Raw genomic sequence first — 17205 nt, 5'->3', positions numbered from 1 at the left:
TGATTAAAAGGTCCTGATTGGCAGAAATACAAAACTGTTCGAAAGTCCATAGACAAACACCACCAAGCGACCAGCTGTAGGAAAAGTTCATCCGGTCGGGATTGTTTGTTAATATTTTCGGTTGATGCTTGGTCGTCCGTTGTGGGCGTCGCTATTTCTAAACTAACGTTTTTCAATTCAGTTTCGAGATGTTATTGTAACAATAGTTAAGATGCTGTTAAAGTTGATAATTTCGATAACACCTTATCTCTTCTAGTGCGCCGATTTTCGCGGTTGGTTGTCTGCATATCCAACGGTTATTCTCTTTGAGTTTTCATAACATTTTTGATAACGTTTCGCGATGGCTTCATTTCAAATACACGATGATCAAGAAAATGCTCTTCCCGCCAGCAATATTACAGGGAAAGAAACAGTTGATGCGGCGAAAAATCAACGGAGACCCTTGGGGGGTATAAATCTGAACACGAACCAGCAACGAGTTTTGAATTCGGTAACCTCGAGTTTTCAATGAAGTTTAGCCTATTTCTTATTGATAATAACGCTTTATAATAATGCATGTATTTGTTTCCAGAAATTGCAAACTAACGATGTCAATATTCGCAATAAAGACAATCGCCCGCGTCCCGTGTGCAAGCGTGATAAAGTGCTAGCTTTATCGCAGTCTTCTGTTATTCCTCCAGTGGCACAGTTCGAAGCCTTCAGTGTCTATGAAGACAAATCAGAGGAAAGAGAAATCCCCAAAGAACCCTCAAAACAGCATGTTAAAAAGGCGGAAAAACATATCCCCCCGTCTTCCGTATTGAATTTACATACACAGAGGTAAGCCAAAATGCAAATTGTATTGCAGTTTTCCGTTAAACTATCATCTAATTTTCAGCAAAAATATCATTGATATCAAAATATAACTAACTAACTACCATCACACCGCTTTCCCGCAGGGGTAGGCAGAGAGAATAGATCGCCACACCACTCTGTCTCTGCAAACATTCTTCGCCTCTTCCACGTTCATGCATCTCCTCATACATACCCGCCGATTGTTACGACTCCTAACCTGACCACTTTCAAGTATTTGGCATACCTGATCGTGCCATGTTTTTCTCGGTCTTCCTCTGCTTCTTTTTCCACTTACATTCGCCTCATAAACTTGTTTTATCGTTCTTTCCTCACTCATTCGTTCTACATGTCCAAACCATCTCAACACACCTTTCTTAATTATACATCGTTTTGTCGTACATTCTTCTGAGAGATCGCATTTTGACTGCATTCAGTCTACTTTCATCCTTCTTTTTCCAACTCCATGTTTCACTTCCATACATTAGAGTTGAACATTAGTTACTAGATATCGAAATATTCTACTTTCAAAGGTTAAAAGTTTGTTATTAGTACATCAGTTTTACAATTTTGTTGTATTATCATGTAGTTGTAGGAAAAATAAGGTTATTTCGAAAAATGTATGCTTTGAAGGGATTATTTGCTGGTTACAGGATTATCACTTATATTAAACCCCATAGTGCTTTCTTCCTTTGCGCAACTTCCATTTCTCTGTGTAACAGTCAAAATAGTGTCAACATTTTTGTCAGTTACAGGCTGGATTATTTACTCATAAATGAATTTTTATGTAAATGCTGTGACGTGGTAAATTACTACTATAAATAGGACAATTTATTCAGTTAATTGTGTTGGATATAAATATTAAATGTTTTTTTCAGGCCCCCTTTAAAAGAAAAGAACAGAGATGTTATTCCGGAATCTCCCATGTCCGTGGGTCTGGACACTAGTTTATGCCCTATGTCCATCAATAAATCTGAAATTACCGAGCCCGAAGAAGAGAAACGCGCCACTGCCAAAACTGTTAGGGAATTATTTTTCCATGTCGCGGAATACAGAGATGATATTTATAAATACATGAAGGAAATCGAGGTGGGTTTTATTTGATACATGCACTTAACACATTACAGACGGGTATTTTTTGCGCCTGGAGACCGCTGGCGACGGGATTTGATAATTCTGTACATATAGTTAAGACTTTAACATAGAGATAGGTATATAATATTCATAGTAAAACATAAAAGTATAATAGAAGCATGGCCAACCCAAATTGCACTCCGGGCCGCATCGATTTTTATCGCATCTATTGTAAATTTTCCCAAGGGCCGCCATATACAGACATAACATAACATAACAATGAATTTCATACTGTTTTTTTTGTAAGTATTATAAATAATTTTAATGCAGAGGTAATCAGAAAGTACAATCGGGGTAGTTGTGAAAAAAAAAACTTTGCTACGACCAGGTGTGAGAAGAAAATACACATTAAACTAACAAAAAATGTATTCGTAATGTAATGAACATTTCGAAATTTTTTAATGCCACCATACTCAGAATCTAATTTAGTAAGGTATGCCTTAAATTGGCGATGCTGAAGAGCGTGCTAACAGGTTCACTGTTTTTATAACAACATGCACGACTTGGCTGATGGATAACACTTGACCTCATAAATTTTGTTGATATATCAAACAGTGTACTACATATATATCACTGGTTTAAAAAAAATCGTCATACATGACTGCAGGCGGCGTGTAAGGAACCTCGGGTCGGCCACCCTTGGTATAATTTCTTCTTTTCTGCCTTTAAAATGAGGCTGGCGCACAAGGTAAAAATACCCTTCCCGTCAATCGATAGTACAAGCTTCAATTGACCGAACGGGTAGAAATACCCTTTCTGTCCAAAGTGTGTTAATTGAGTGGTTTGATGAAAAAATTATACCAGATTAACCACTTAACAGTTGAATTCTGGCAAGAAAATTCGTTGGTGCAGGAAATCATCACCAAACAATTCGAAACAGGACTACCCTGTTTACTAACACTGTTTGGGTTAGTCAATAAAAACAAATACATAAATATATTTGGCTTGGGCAAATCAATACCACCATGTAGGAATACGATTTGCCCGAGGAGCACTTGGACTCATCAATGCAACACAAACTCCTCGAGTCACACTCGGCATAAACTGGCAACTGGTTAAACAATCGAAGAGCACACATCAATTTTTAAAGCCTACTAGCGTGATTACTAGGTGACTACAGTGATTACTAGGTATGCAGAATGTATGAATGTATAATGTAACTTGGCTACCGTACTGGAGGTCCCGGGTTCGATTCCCAAGGGGGGTCAAATAGTATAAGTGATTTTTCACTCTTATATTTATTCAATATTACCCTGGACTGGTACCCGAAGTGGAGGGATGATCACCTTTCCTTCATGTATTAACTATCAAGATAACACTGCATTTATATGATGCAGTGCCCTATGCACCATCGGGTGTGGATAGGGGTTAATTTTTTTTAATAGTTTGAGAGTAACGTGAGTGCATGTGGTTTCAGTGGAAGCACCGCCCCAAGGCTGGCTACATGCGCAAGCAGCCGGACATCTCGTACTCGATGCGCGCCATCCTGGTGGACTGGCTGGTGGAGGTGGGCGAGGAGTACCGCCTGCAGACGGAGACGCTGTACCTGGCCGTGTCCTACATCGACCGCTTCCTGTCCTACATGTCGGTGGTGCGCGCCAAGCTGCAGCTGGTCGGCACCGCCGCTATGTTCATCGCCTCGTGAGTGACTTTCTAAATACACCCTTTACAAACAAATATCACTACCTGAGAAGCATTAAACTGCAAGTTGCGATTCTGTCTTCTTAAGTAGATGATCGTATTTTGACACCGTTTAAGATACATTTAATAAAAGTTAGTTGGTTGGAACTGCCGCTATGTTCATCGCCTTGCGAGTCCTGACATTCTACATACACCCTTTACAAATATCACAACCTGAGAAGCATTAACTGCAAGTTGCGATTCTGACTTCGAAAGTTCGATGATCGTATTTTGACACCGTTTAAGATAAAACTAATAAGAGTTTAGTTATTGTCTTCTTTACTAATCAAAAGTAGGTTATTTTTGAGATCATTCTTTCACATTTATAGAAAGTAAGAAATTACCTTGTTTTTTTATGTTATGTTTCTCAAGAATAGGACTAATTATTTCCTCTGCAAATGACTTTGTACGCTGCCATTTTTCTTCAGCGACACTATTTTATATATTTCGAAATATATTCATATAAAATAAATAAAAAATAGTGATGTCTGACCTGGGTTCTACTGAAGTTTAGAAGGGTTCTGTAATATTTTTTTACATATTCCCAATCTCATGTGAACTAATCTAATATCCCTTGAAGAATACATCACTGACAATTTTATTAATTGTTACCTGGATACTTATAAATTAGATTTTTTTTATTAACTATAGCCGCGTGTGCACTATACGGAATTTTACCGTCCGGCAGTCCAGTTTTGAAAAATGATAGCGATTACGACAGTTTAGCGTGATCGAATTTACGCGCAACGAATTCAGGCACCGATCTGAAGAAAGATGGACAAAAGCACAAGCACAATCCAAGCCATCCGTTTTATATGCTAAATGACGTGTCGGACGGTAAAATTCCATGTAATTCCGTGTAGTGCACAAATGCCCTAAGGGTGGCCGAAACATTGATAGGAGAAAAATACATAGTTTAATAAAAAAAGTCATTAATTACCTGTGACTGCAAATCTACATTTTAGTGATAATGAATTTATGTATTAATAATGATGATGAAATTTAAGTCAGTGTTAGCATGTGTATGTCAGGCATGAGAAATTTGCATAATGTATTCCGGAATCGTTCTTCCGGAACGTAAAGTGCAATGTACCTGGAATTTTTTGTTACATTAGCGTTTGGTTTGCAGAAAATATGAGGAGATATATCCACCAGACCTTGGCGAGTTTGTTTACATCACGGATGATACGTACACTAAGCAACAAGTGCTGCGGATGGAGCACCTCATCCTCAAGGTCCTCTCGTTTGACCTCTCCACCCCGACACCACTGGCGTTTATCTCGCTGTTCTGTATTTCTAATGGCCTCTCGCAGAAAACTCTTTACTTGGCGATGGTATGTTTTATTATTATTTTTTCTTTCACACATACACAAACACATGTCCATATTGACATCTTGTAGTGGATATCACAATGTGGAGTGTTATCTTGATTGCGAAATATTCAAAATAATATAATAAATTTTACCTCTTTTTGTTGCTGATGGTGGCGCATTGAATTAAAAAATAATAATTATTATTAATCCAGATACTCATTGTTAGGACCTATTAAGTTATATATTTTATTTTTAAAAAACATTACAAAAATTGTGACAATTGTTTCACTTTGTTATGGCATTATCAAACTACCATCAGTACTACAGGACAGTAGTTTGATAATGCCCGAATGCGACAAGGCGAAACAATTGTCACAATTTTAATTTTGATTTTTTATTATTTAAAAAAATATAAATACAACTTAGTAGACCCTAAAAACCAGTGTTTGATTTATATATTTAAAATATAAATTATGGAGTTCTACAAATTAAATGCCAAATCAATAAATTTTTCATATTTCGGGCCAACTCACGTGCCCCAGACCACTCCCTAATCCAAATGAGTTGAAATACCAATCAGAATCTAGTTGCTTTAACACTGTGGAACTGCTGTTTTTTCATATCACATATCGCTCACTCCTTTCAAGAGCGTCATAAATCAAAAACCTTGATTTTTCAGGAGAACGTTTTTAAAGTTTAAAAATATAATAAATTGTATTAAAAATAAATATCAAGCCACTTTTGAACTTTTTACTGTGCAACAGATCTTAGGTAAAACCTGGAGGTTTTTTCTCCATTTGAAAAATATTTTGTAAAATAAAAAAATTATTAAACAATACCTTTTCTTCAAAATGCAAAAACAACACTTTCTGACCTGTATCCGGTAAAAAAAAAATTAAGTTAAAAATATGCCGCTTTTGCTGGGATAAAGTACATTTTCTGGGCATTCCGAAAACATGCACAACTGAAAATTGTCGATTTTTGTTTTATGACATTCTTGAAAGGAGTGAGCGATATATTTAGCAATTGTTCTGTTGTTCAGTACATATCAGAGCTGGCGCTGCTGGAGGCGGACCCGTACCTGCAGTTCCCGGCATCGATGCTGGGCGCGGCGGCGCTGCTGGTGGCGCGGCACGCGCTGCTGTGCTGCCACTGCGAGGGCGGTGCGGGCGGGGAGGGCGGGGCGAGTGCGGCCTGTGAGGCGGCCGCGTGGCCCGCCGCCCTGCGCGCCTCCAGCGGGTACGCGCCGCCGGACCTCGAGCGCTGTGCCCGTCGCCTGCAGCGCACGCACGCCGGCGCGCCCGCGCTCGCGCAGCGTGCCATCCCCGACAAGTACAAGACCGCCAAGTGAGTGACCGCTTACATTTCTCACTTAGGGCTGGATTTGCGAACGCTTTATTGATATCAATAAGTATTTGAGTAGTGTGGCAGCGCTTGCGAAGTGCGCCTTCCCCGACAAGTACAAGACCGCCAAGTGAGTGACCGCTTACATTTCTCACTTGGGGCTGGATTTGCGAGCGCTTTACTGATGTCAATAAGTATTTGAGTAGTGTGGTTGTCAATCATGTGTAGAATTGGTGAATGTTACATGTGTGTAAAGTGATCACTTAAACCAGCTCATAACTGTCGTAAGCCCAGTAAATGCTCAGACTTCCATATTCTTCTTCATCTATGTTGAGATGTCAAAAAAATGATGAAATTAGTGTAACATTTTGAGTGTGTCCAAATACTTGTTCACAAAATCTGGATTATCTCCAATTACAGGAGTTATTTTCATATTATTTTTTGACATCTCATCAAAGATGAAGAAGAATATGGAAGTCTGGGCATTTACGGGGCTTACGACCGTCATAGGCTGGTTTAAGTGATCACTTTACACAAAAAAAAAAAAAAAACAAAAAAAAAAAATGAAATTAGTGCTTTCACTATAAAAAAAAATATTAGAGTAAATATATAACTATCATTCAACTCTCCATACAAATAATAAAAATAAATAAATAAAAGTTAATAAATACACCTTTCCACTTTAGTGGATTATGATTAAATAATTTAAAATAAGTGCTTGTTTTTTTCTTGTAATTTTTTTAAAAGTAGGTGTGAATCAATCTTACCTACTAAAAATATATATATTGGATTACTTTTTCTAATTGGGATCGGGATTGCTTTTTTTTTACTGCTAGTCTTACTTTATTATAAATCCTTAATTTTATTTGAATATAAATAAATGAATAAAATAATAAATAATTTGCAGATACGAAGGAGTGTCACACATTGAAGCCAAACCCATGTATCCTGTTGAAATGGCTGACGAGAAGTCAACGTCATTTAGCAGAAAACTCAACGATAGTGACGGCTCTCTATCCAATAGCCAAATAAAACAACTAGACCTCAATGAGACGGGTAAGAAAAGCTTGAAAGAAAGTTAGTGATGTTGCGGGATTGTCTGAGTTTCAAAACGAAGGAGTTTGTGCCTTTTTGTCGTTAAGAATCCGGAATCCAAAAAACTACGCTTTTTCAAAATTATTAAAATTTAATATATTACAATTGGGAGTTGAAGTAGGCGTTCGTAATATTTAATGTGCGTCGATAGTAAAGTAACACACGGACATTGTGTACCAAGAAATGTATCCCGTGTGCTTTGATACAATTTTTTTTAAACGTAATTGACGATACGTTTTTTACTGCTTTTTTCTTGGTTATGTTTAACCATTCTCCTTCTATTAGTTAGATCACATTATTTGATAGGTAATGATTTTATAGGCAGTACAAAGTAAATGTTAATTTATACACTTTTTGTATTTTAATAAACGATAATGTATTTATTATGTCGGATGCAACCACCCTTGCTTAGTTTTATATATTTTTAACAAAAGATCGTTTAGGATATTTTTGTACTGTTTATTATATCGTGTAGCATCGAATTGCGTTCATCATAAATGTAATTTTCCTCTTAAAAGTACAAAATGTTTCCAAGAAGTTGAGTGTAAATTTTGAGTAAAGTAGATTTTAATATTGATAATTAATTTTAAATATTTTTAATTACGATCTGTGCAAATAATGGTAACATTAGACTTAGTAGCCATATACATATCTGTATTCACTAATCCTGTTCAAATTTAACCTCATGAAAACTATACCCTAAAAAATGGTTAGGCCAGTCTTTGCCGCCTGTATCCTACCCTCGTCCAATTAAAATCTTTCCCTATGGGTTTTGACATATGGGTCTAGAGCAATGATAATTTACTGGAGAAAATATTAATTTTAACTGGATTATGGTAGGATTCAGGGGGTGATGACCAACCTAGCCGTTTTTTGTGTGGAGTTTTCGCTGCAAGGTAAAAAAAATTGGGCAAATGTGAATACGTGCAATAGTCTGTTTAATAATACGAATCGCCCAGAGATATCATAGTCAAACAGTTATTTCTTATGCCTATCTAAATTTTTTATATTTTTTTATTTATTACCTTCTCAGTAAATATTTTGATGACATTTATTTTTAAATTTTACGGCCGAGATAATATTTTTGCAATGTTTTACATTGGTTGTTTCAATTCTCGGTAGCTCAATGTTAGAGTTCTGCCTTTAGTACGGCGGGGTTGTGGGTTCGATTCCCACCTGAGGAAGTAGCAATTTAATGTGAAACTTCATAGTCAAGCGTATAGATAATTTGGGTTGTAGTTTAAAGTGAATCAAATGGTTAATTTTAATAACCTGTTGCCATATATTATGTATTCTGAAATGAAATTATTTTAGCGTATCGGTGGCAAGAATGATGATGCATGCTGAAATGAGGGATTTTGTATTCAATGAGAATGTGGGACGGATGAATGAACATTCTGTTTATTGAAGTATGAAATTCTGCCTTAAGAATGTAATATTTTACTTTTGGACATTTTTTATTTGTTTTGTTTACTCAATGTTTTTTTTTTAAAGTCTGACTGGAACCAGTTTTATACAACATCGGGATTTTTATTTCTACCGGTTTATGAATATTTTTCTTTCGAATACTATTATTTACAGGCATTTCCTTGTGAATACTAGTATTTAGAGGCATTTGATACATTGTTTCGATTATGTGTGTGTTTTTTTATAAAGTGGACAGCCTGGGTGTAATTTCCATATAATAATAAATGTGAATGTACTCCATTTAATTTCAATTAAAAGTGGTTTTAAAAATATTTTGTATTGTTTTATTTTATTACACATTTCTTACTTTAAAAAAGGTCATTTTATCTCAATTCGTCTACTATAGGGATGAACAACATAAAAAAATTATAAAAAAAGAGATAGATGCCCGTCAGGTACTTGTATGAAGAAGATAGCACACGATTATTACATTGAATACCTGAATAAATATCTGATGCGGAAGCAAATGCGTCCGCGTCGTCATGATTGGTCCCCCCTGGTTTTACACAAAACTATTCATAATTTGAAAAAGTTTCAGCTCATGACAGTAATATTTTGGTCCAAATAAGAATTTAAAATTAATTTTTTTTCTTGAATGTTTAAATTTGAACTGAAATGTTTAGTTTATTATTTTTCTCATACTTTAAAATCATTTTGCTTATTTCTCAAATTTTAAACATAATTCTTATACTTAAAAATTAATTGTAAAATTTTTATCAAAATAAAAAATTTAACAGGAAAATATGAACTTTTTTAATTTTCATTTTATAATTCATAAATTACATTTTTTTAATAATCTTTTAGCCTTTTAATTTATGTAAGAAAAAAGGATTTTTTTATGCAAATAGTTTTTTAATTGATTTAATTTATTGACAATTGATTTTGTCATTTTGTTCACGAAAAATACAAATTACGTTTGAAACATTGTTGCACATTAGTCGGTATATGGAAAATGGGTGATTTTTTTAATTACTAAAAAATGTACTTTAAATTATTAAAATTTTTTAGTCCTGTCAATAACCATACCGGTTAGTGTCCACAATCGATAAGGATGCATTTACTGCGTATTTGCGTATCAATGCATACATAATTTAACTGACGAGTATAACACATGTCGCTCACTCCTTTCAAGAACGTCATAAATCAAAAAACTTGATTTTTCAGGAGAATGTTTTCAAAGTTTAAAAATATAACACAATGTATTAAAATAAATATCAAGCCACTTATTGAACTTTTTACTGTGCAACAGATCTTTTTAGGTAAAACCTGAAGGTTTTTTCTCCATTTGAAAAATATTTAGTTTATTTTAAAAAAATAATTAAAGAACACATTTTCTTCAAATTGCAAAAACAACATTTTCTGCCCCGTAGCGGGTACATATTAAGCTAAAAATATGCCTCTTTTGCTAGGATATAGTACATTTTCTTGGCATTCCGAAAACATGCTCAACTGAAAATTGACGATTTTTGATTTATGACGTTCTTGAAAGGAGTAAGCGATGTGTGTACATTCAAATTGTTAATAAAATGAAAAAATCCACATGTGTGATATATTTTTATTTTGAAAACGATGCGCTAAAACATTAAAAAACTAGTGTTGGTTATCAAAGCAGTGCATATTTCTCACAATAATACAAACAAATGTATAACACCTTTTTACTACTTCACAAAATATTATTTATTGGAAAATCGCTACCTGTGTTTATGTATATAAAATAATCACTCTATTTTATATGACGTAATACTATTTCCTAAACCTATTTAAAAGTTACTCTATTAGACATTTTACAAAAATACAAAACAGCCATGAAAATTTTAAAAACAAGGTATAACTTCTTTTATAATTAAATTTGTGCCTTATATTAATGTCATATCTACTTTATTTCACTACGAGTCTAAAGCACACTTTAGTAATTCTCATAAAACTGTATTTAAGAAGGCATAATTTCTTTCCTGTAGATAGTCACACAAATATTTTACGTGCGATTGAAAAAACGCACTTCTTTATTTAAACACCTTATAAACAACAGTGATGAAAAATACTACAATTAAAATGTAGCCTTCGTAAAGCGCACCTACAATTGTTGCGCTAAAAAGATATACTGCAATCATAGTGTTTGCGCACAAAGTAAAGATGTTCTATTTAATATTTTAACACAATTGAGCACTACAAATGTAGTGTACTACAAATGTGTGTCCGATGTTCGTGAGATCCAGTTACATTCAACCTATTTGTTTGTATTATTTAGCAGATGAGTTTAACTCGCATAGTATAATTGTATTTATACGAGCAGGCTTTGTGAACTTCAGATTTGCAATTGTATTAACATTAATTAATCTACACACTGTATTTAACACATTTGTGCATATGTGGCAACACTACGATCGTAGAGTACTTTTATCTGAAAATGTATGTATGTAGTAAACCTTCATATGGACAGCGCTACACACTTATTCATAGCTGATGTAACAGTTAATTTGATTGTAAACAAATAAACAAATCATACGACTGTTGCTGTCCACCTGAACCAAGGGTAATGATTACAAATGTAACAAGCTTTGATTACGATTGGAGATGTTATACACAATAAAAAACTTTAAAGTCTATGACAAAATCTGTAGAAAAAATGCTACATAATTTGTGATGTTTTCAGGAGCAGGATAAATTTTTCTATTGTTTGTAGATATGGTAAGTATTGTATCATAAATCATGAGAAAAGTTACATCATTATTTATATTAATACATTTGTTATACAAAATAACCCACATAATCAATAAAATACGAATTTTGTACATATTTGTATATTCCATGACTATGGCATTCTTTTAAAATGCGAAAACGATAACGAAAACTGTTGATGCTGCCAAATTTTACGCAGTTTTCATTTAATATGTAGATATTGATTCATATACTTCACCCCTGACTAGTTTCGAATTAATGCAATATGCAGACTAATATGTTTATGTTTAAAGTAAAGAGTAATGTCCTTAAACCTGCAGTTCAGTTGCAGCAGGTCGCTGACCACCACAAGTGCATACAAGTCCAAGGGGTTGAAAAATATAGTCCAAAAACTTATTCTCATCCTGTGCGAAATAGGTCAGGTAGAGCATATTAATCAACTTTAATGAAAGATACTAGCCAATAGTTGTACACAAAATAAAAATTATGTGATGTATTCATTGACTATCGAAGCCATATTCCTCTTAATTCCTGATGTTAAACAAAGTTTTTGTTTTTAAAATCAATCGTTTTATAGCCAATTTGCAGCCGTCATATTGATTTACCATTAAGAGGTATATTGAAACAAGTATGCTGACGGGGTTCTGACAGGGATGAGTCTCATATCTCCCCCGGGAATCTGGATTACCCAATAATCTGTCCCGTTGATAGTTTTCCTCTTCCCGTCTGTGGTGTCGATATTGCCGTAGGGTTGGCCGAATATGGATTGGTAGGGAGGAGGAGGTCCTGGTGATATTTTTCCATCCTCTTGCACCCGCGGAAGGAATGGCAGGATGCAAATATTATTCCAGTAACGATAGAATATCTAAAATAACGCAAAAAATATAAATACCAATGTTAATAATATATTAATCTAAAGGCAAATCTGAAATATTTTATTTAACCTGTTAACCGGGCGGGACGCATAAATACGTCCAACGCAAACAATATCGGGTACGGGAAGGACATATGAATACGTCCTTGAAATATATGTTTATTATATTATATATATGGACGTATATTTATTAAACAACAAAGGTATTAGTCATTCATACATGTCTCAACATGAATTAAAGACACGGAGTGAATCAGTATTCGCGCCCGTTACAAGTTGCGTAATTGGACAGAGGACCGCCCGGTTAACAGGTTAATAGAAATGCTATTTTGATACCCGCTAATAAATTTTACATATTCAATAATGTATCATAACTCCTCAATTCCTTTGATAAAGCTGAATCTATATTTTACTAAATAGAACACTCCTGAAGAGTAAAAATATAAAAATAAGAAAAATGATTTGTTTTATTTACAAAAAAAGACAAAAAATGATGATAAAAAAAAATAAGAAAAACTATATGGAAAAGAATCATTTTCAACAATCACAAATAACAACAAAAACTTATTGAAATCCTAAAAAATATTTATGCGTAAACTGCAACATTTTGAAACAATAGTAATTCATAAAAATATGAATAATAAACCCATTATTTATCTCCCACAATGACTTAAGCCTCTCCCTTATTGTCTATATTCCCAGTGATAAAAAATAAATGTAAGAAACAGCTCGTACCCCCTTTTTATTCTTGAACGTCCCAAGGACACAGCTTTAAAATTTAGATTAAGCTTCACATACGGTATTTGAAAACGTTGCAGGATACATGAAAACACAACAAAAACTGAAATTTGAATAAGATATATAAAAAAGGTTTATTTTAAAAATGATTTTGTCCGCCTCCGTAGTGTAATGGTCAGCAACTGTTCTGGAGGTCCCCGGCTCGATTCCCAGGGGGGATCAAATAAATATAAGTGATTTTTTCACTAATATTTATTCAATATTACCCTGGACCTGAAGCGAAGGGCTTATCACCTTTCCTTCGTGTGTTGACGATCAAAATATAACTGCGTTTATATAATGCAGTGCCCTATGCACCATTGGGGTGCGGATAAGGGTTTGAATGAATTAAAAATGCTTACCTCCACCCCAAAGGCAAGTGCTGCAGTGAGTATTCCAATTCCAGCCAATTTGTATGTCATCTCCAGGTCGCTGTTTCTGAGTCGCCTTTCCTTAGACTTCAAGTTCAAGGGACAGATTTGATTGGCTGGTAATTCATAAGTCGATTTGTACTTTATGATGCCGGATTCCACTAGACTTAGAAGCCTGTTGAAAAATGGTAAGGAATATTGGTAAGGAATATAAAATAATTTTATTAAGGAGTCACGCTATAAGCTTGACAAACTATAGCTGAAGGGCCTTTCACCTGAATACTGCTGACTTAAAAAAGGGAAATTTGAGATTGTCGTGTTATTTTGACTGATGCCAATAGAGTCATAGAGACTTGTCGATAGAGGTGGTAGCATTTGCGATAAAGTTAGTTTATTCTGACCCTTATCCATACCTAATGGTGCATAGGGCACCGCATCATATTGAAGCAGTGTTATCTTGATCGTTAAATACACTAAGAAAAGGTGATCGACCTTTCACTTCAGGTACCAGTCCAGAGTAAATATTACACTGAAAATTTACTAATATTTATTTAGACCCTCTTGGGAATCGAACCCGGGACCTCCAGCATGGTAGCCTAGCACGCTAACTACTATGCTATGGAGGCAAACAAAGTTAGTGAGGGCCTTGAAAATATAAAAATAGGACGTAGAATGCTGAACACTTAAGTATAATGAGAGGTCAGACATTATGTTGCAAGGCAAGTAACAGTTTGTTTTCTTCTGTTAAGTTTTATGTGGTTTTCGCATCAATGTAGTTTCCACAAATAGGTCATAGAAAACCATCTTACCTGATCCTCACACAAAGTTATTAACTATAGATATATCAAAATTCATTTTTCTTAATTTTATTTTTGCCTTGTATATCATAAGCAAAGAAAAATAACTTCAATAATAAAAAAAAACAGGCAGCGATACACAGTACAAAAAATAAGCCATATTTTAAGGAAAATATCAACACATATTAACAATCTAAGTATGCCGTTCAAAGAAACTGATTTTAATCTTGGCTAATCTTAAATTATACATTAGTAACAATCGCACAGCAGATACTTTTGTGTAGGGGTCAAGGGAATGAATGTCATCAATTTAGAACTTATATAAAAAATATAATGAATAATTCATTGTGAAATGAGAAGAAGATAAACATTTTGAATGATTATTTGATTATATTGTAAAAGTAAAGGGCCTCTAAAATTGCCTCCCTCATCTGAATATTTCTAAAAATTAGAAAATCCTTCTCCTTTTTCTTCTTACCCTTGTTTGTATGCAATGGTGCAAAGGGCACAACATCTTGATTGGTAATTACTAAAGGCAGGGTGATCAGTCCCGGTGAAATTGAATAAATATGTAAGTAAATAATAGACAATATTTATATTGAAACCACATGGGAATCGAACTCTGGACCTCCAGCAAGGTAGCCAAACAAGTGAACCACTACAGTATGGAAGTGAAACAAAAAATTGAGACAAAATAATCAATAACAAGCATTGTCAATAAAATTAAGAAGATTGTATTGGTGTGGCATTCTTTTCTCTCTGCCTACCCCTGTGGAGAAGTGGCGTGATGGTTAGTTTTTATTTTAGTTTAAGTTTAGTAGTTCAAAAATGTTTGATGTTCTTTATGAGTCAAAATGAACAAGCATTCAAGATAAATAATTTTTTTGAAATACCGTAGAACGGGGCTACTTGAACTTTGATGTGTTACTTAAGCCCAGTACAAAAAAAAAATTTAGATCGTGGTATCGATCGAAATATCGTGACAATAAGTGTCACCTGTCAGGGAAACAATGAATCATGTCGATACATTCATTATTGTAGACCGAATACAGATTTTTTTTTTTTTGTACTGGGCTCAAGTAACACATCAAAGCTCAAGTAGCCCTTACACGGTACGGTAGGGTACGGTATGCACTTACACGGGATCAAATAGTCGATTGAGAGAACTGTTTTTAGGAAAACCGAAAGCTCTGGACTTTGTCATAAACCTTGCTTTGGTTACTACGTAGGTGCATCTGTCCTTCTCTTCAATATTGTGCACAGTTTTATTCTTATAGTCCTCATACATCAGCAGCTCGACAGCCGGTTTGTCCCGGATGAAAACGTAATCGCTATTCACAAACGAAAGGAAAGCCGAGTCCAGTTCCCCTGGCTGGAATACACCTCGGCTCTTGACCACCATTTTGTTGAGATAGTACAGCTCTTCATCGGGCTGAAACATTGAAAATATAAATATGGGATTTAAGTATTTATTTTATTTATTTTACTTGTTCGGGAATTGTACAGCTTAACATTTAAAAAAGTATATAATAAACAATAGTTACATTAACAATAATAAACATTACATTACATTAACAAAAATAGTTACAATTAATAAAAATAAAGCCAATTAAACAATTCCACATTTATGTTATAATAACTATTAAAAACATTAAGAGATAAAAAAAGGGTATGGTATAAAAAATAGATTTTGCAGGAAGGAGAAGGAAAGGAGAGGAGTATGATAAACAGAGGAGTTATCAGCACTGCAAGAATGATTAAAGTAGACTAGAAAGTAAGAAGTGAATGCAGTCAAAATGCGTTCTATCAGATGAATGTTCGGCAAAACTTATGAAAGGTGTTCGAATGGTGATATGCATAAGGAAAGAATGCAAGGCTAAGAGAGGCATTATCAATAAAATTAAGAAAGGTGTGTTTAGGTTTGGGCATGTGAAACGAATGAGTAAAGAAATGATACTGAAACAAATTTATGACTCGAATGTGGTTGGTGATAGAAGCAGAGGAAGACTTAGTCAGATTTGACATGATCAAGTATTCGAAATACTTGAAAGTGATTAGGTCAGGAGTCGAAAAATCGGCAGATTGATGTGGCGTTCTATTCTCTCTGCCTACCCCTGTGGGGAAGCTGCGTGATGGATAGTTTTATATATATATTATTTAAAAATGCATTTCATCAGTATTGAAAAAAAAGTAAAAAGTTATTGTGTTGTTTAAAATAAATTATTTTTGTATTAAAATGTAATTTAGTCAAAGAAAAATTAATAAAATAAAACGTCGACCATAAATAATAAAATACATATGTTTATTTTGGCGGTCAGTGCCGGTTGAAAATGTTGACAGTGAAATTCTTTCGACACAAAATAAACAGAAAATTTGTTTATTTTTGCATCAATGGTTTCCTTGCCTTTTGTCCGACCATCAATTCGGACACGCTATAACGGTAAACATCAACATACGACCTATGTAAACAATATTGGCAAACATGTATCAAATGTGACAGTTTAACTCTACGTAGGTTTAACGACGTGAATCCACGATGGCTATCGATTTGTAATGTATTACGTATTACAGTAGCTCTATGATATGGTTGGCGAACCTTTTTGAGCCTGAGTGCCAAAAAACTTTTTTTTTTAAATAAAATAATAATTATTTGTTCAAAATTAAACACTTGAATATACCACATTAATAAGTTTTATTTATATGTACGACTAGTTTCGAAAACTTACAGATGTTTTCATCTTCTGGTAAAAATTGAAATTAATTGAATTATTATTGAATGTATAAATAAAACTCATAAAAGTGGTATGTTCAAGTGTTTCATTTTTAAAAAATAAACAACATGT

General features: G+C 34.2%; 2 protein-coding genes across 3 annotated transcripts in view; one reads left to right on the top strand and one right to left on the bottom strand.

The window, feature by feature from the left end:
* The first annotated feature begins 50 nt into the window (after positions 1 to 50).
* Positions 51 to 9136, top strand: LOC148302832 (cyclin-A1-like). The gene is made up of 7 exons (XM_088270974.1): positions 51 to 490; positions 572 to 819; positions 1710 to 1920; positions 3383 to 3606; positions 4775 to 4979; positions 6001 to 6305; positions 7210 to 9136. The coding sequence occupies exons 1-7, from the start codon at positions 341 to 343 to the stop codon at positions 7382 to 7384; spliced, it is 1518 nt and encodes a 505-aa protein (XP_088127100.1). The 5' UTR covers positions 51 to 340; the 3' UTR covers positions 7385 to 9136.
* A 1288-nt stretch (positions 9137 to 10424) lies between these two features.
* Positions 10425 to 17205, bottom strand: part of Ir76b (Ionotropic receptor 76b) — a 28229-nt gene continuing 21448 nt past the window's right edge. For both annotated transcript variants that reach the window (XM_088270948.1, XM_088270947.1), the window contains exons 6-8: positions 15502 to 15794; positions 13557 to 13740; positions 10425 to 12408 (exon numbers count right to left, since the gene is read on the bottom strand). In XM_088270948.1, coding sequence (XP_088127074.1) covers positions 12151 to 12408; positions 13557 to 13740; positions 15502 to 15794 — 735 coding nt within the window. In that variant the 3' untranslated portion in view covers positions 10425 to 12150. The remainder of the gene's footprint in view (positions 12409 to 13556; positions 13741 to 15501; positions 15795 to 17205) is intronic.

Source organism: Brachycentrus maculatus, unplaced genomic scaffold (assembly GCF_059751285.1).
Source record: "Brachycentrus maculatus isolate JH-2025_06_01 unplaced genomic scaffold, ASM5975128v1 h1tg000405l, whole genome shotgun sequence".
NCBI classification, from domain to species: domain Eukaryota; kingdom Metazoa; phylum Arthropoda; class Insecta; order Trichoptera; family Brachycentridae; genus Brachycentrus; species Brachycentrus maculatus.
The sequence above is the reverse complement of the archived record's forward strand: the minus strand, read 5'-3'. Positions and strand labels throughout refer to the sequence as shown.

Coding starts and splice junctions, on each gene's coding strand:
- LOC148302832 (XM_088270974.1), top strand. CDS start 341: ATGGCTTCATTTCAAATACACGATGATCAAGAAAATGCTCTTCCCGCC. Junction 491..571: donor AGCAACGAGTTTTGAATTCG/GTAACCTCGAGT, acceptor ATTTGTTTCCAG/AAATTGCAAACTAACGATGT. Junction 820..1,709: donor TTGAATTTACATACACAGAG/GTAAGCCAAAAT, acceptor TGTTTTTTTCAG/GCCCCCTTTAAAAGAAAAGA.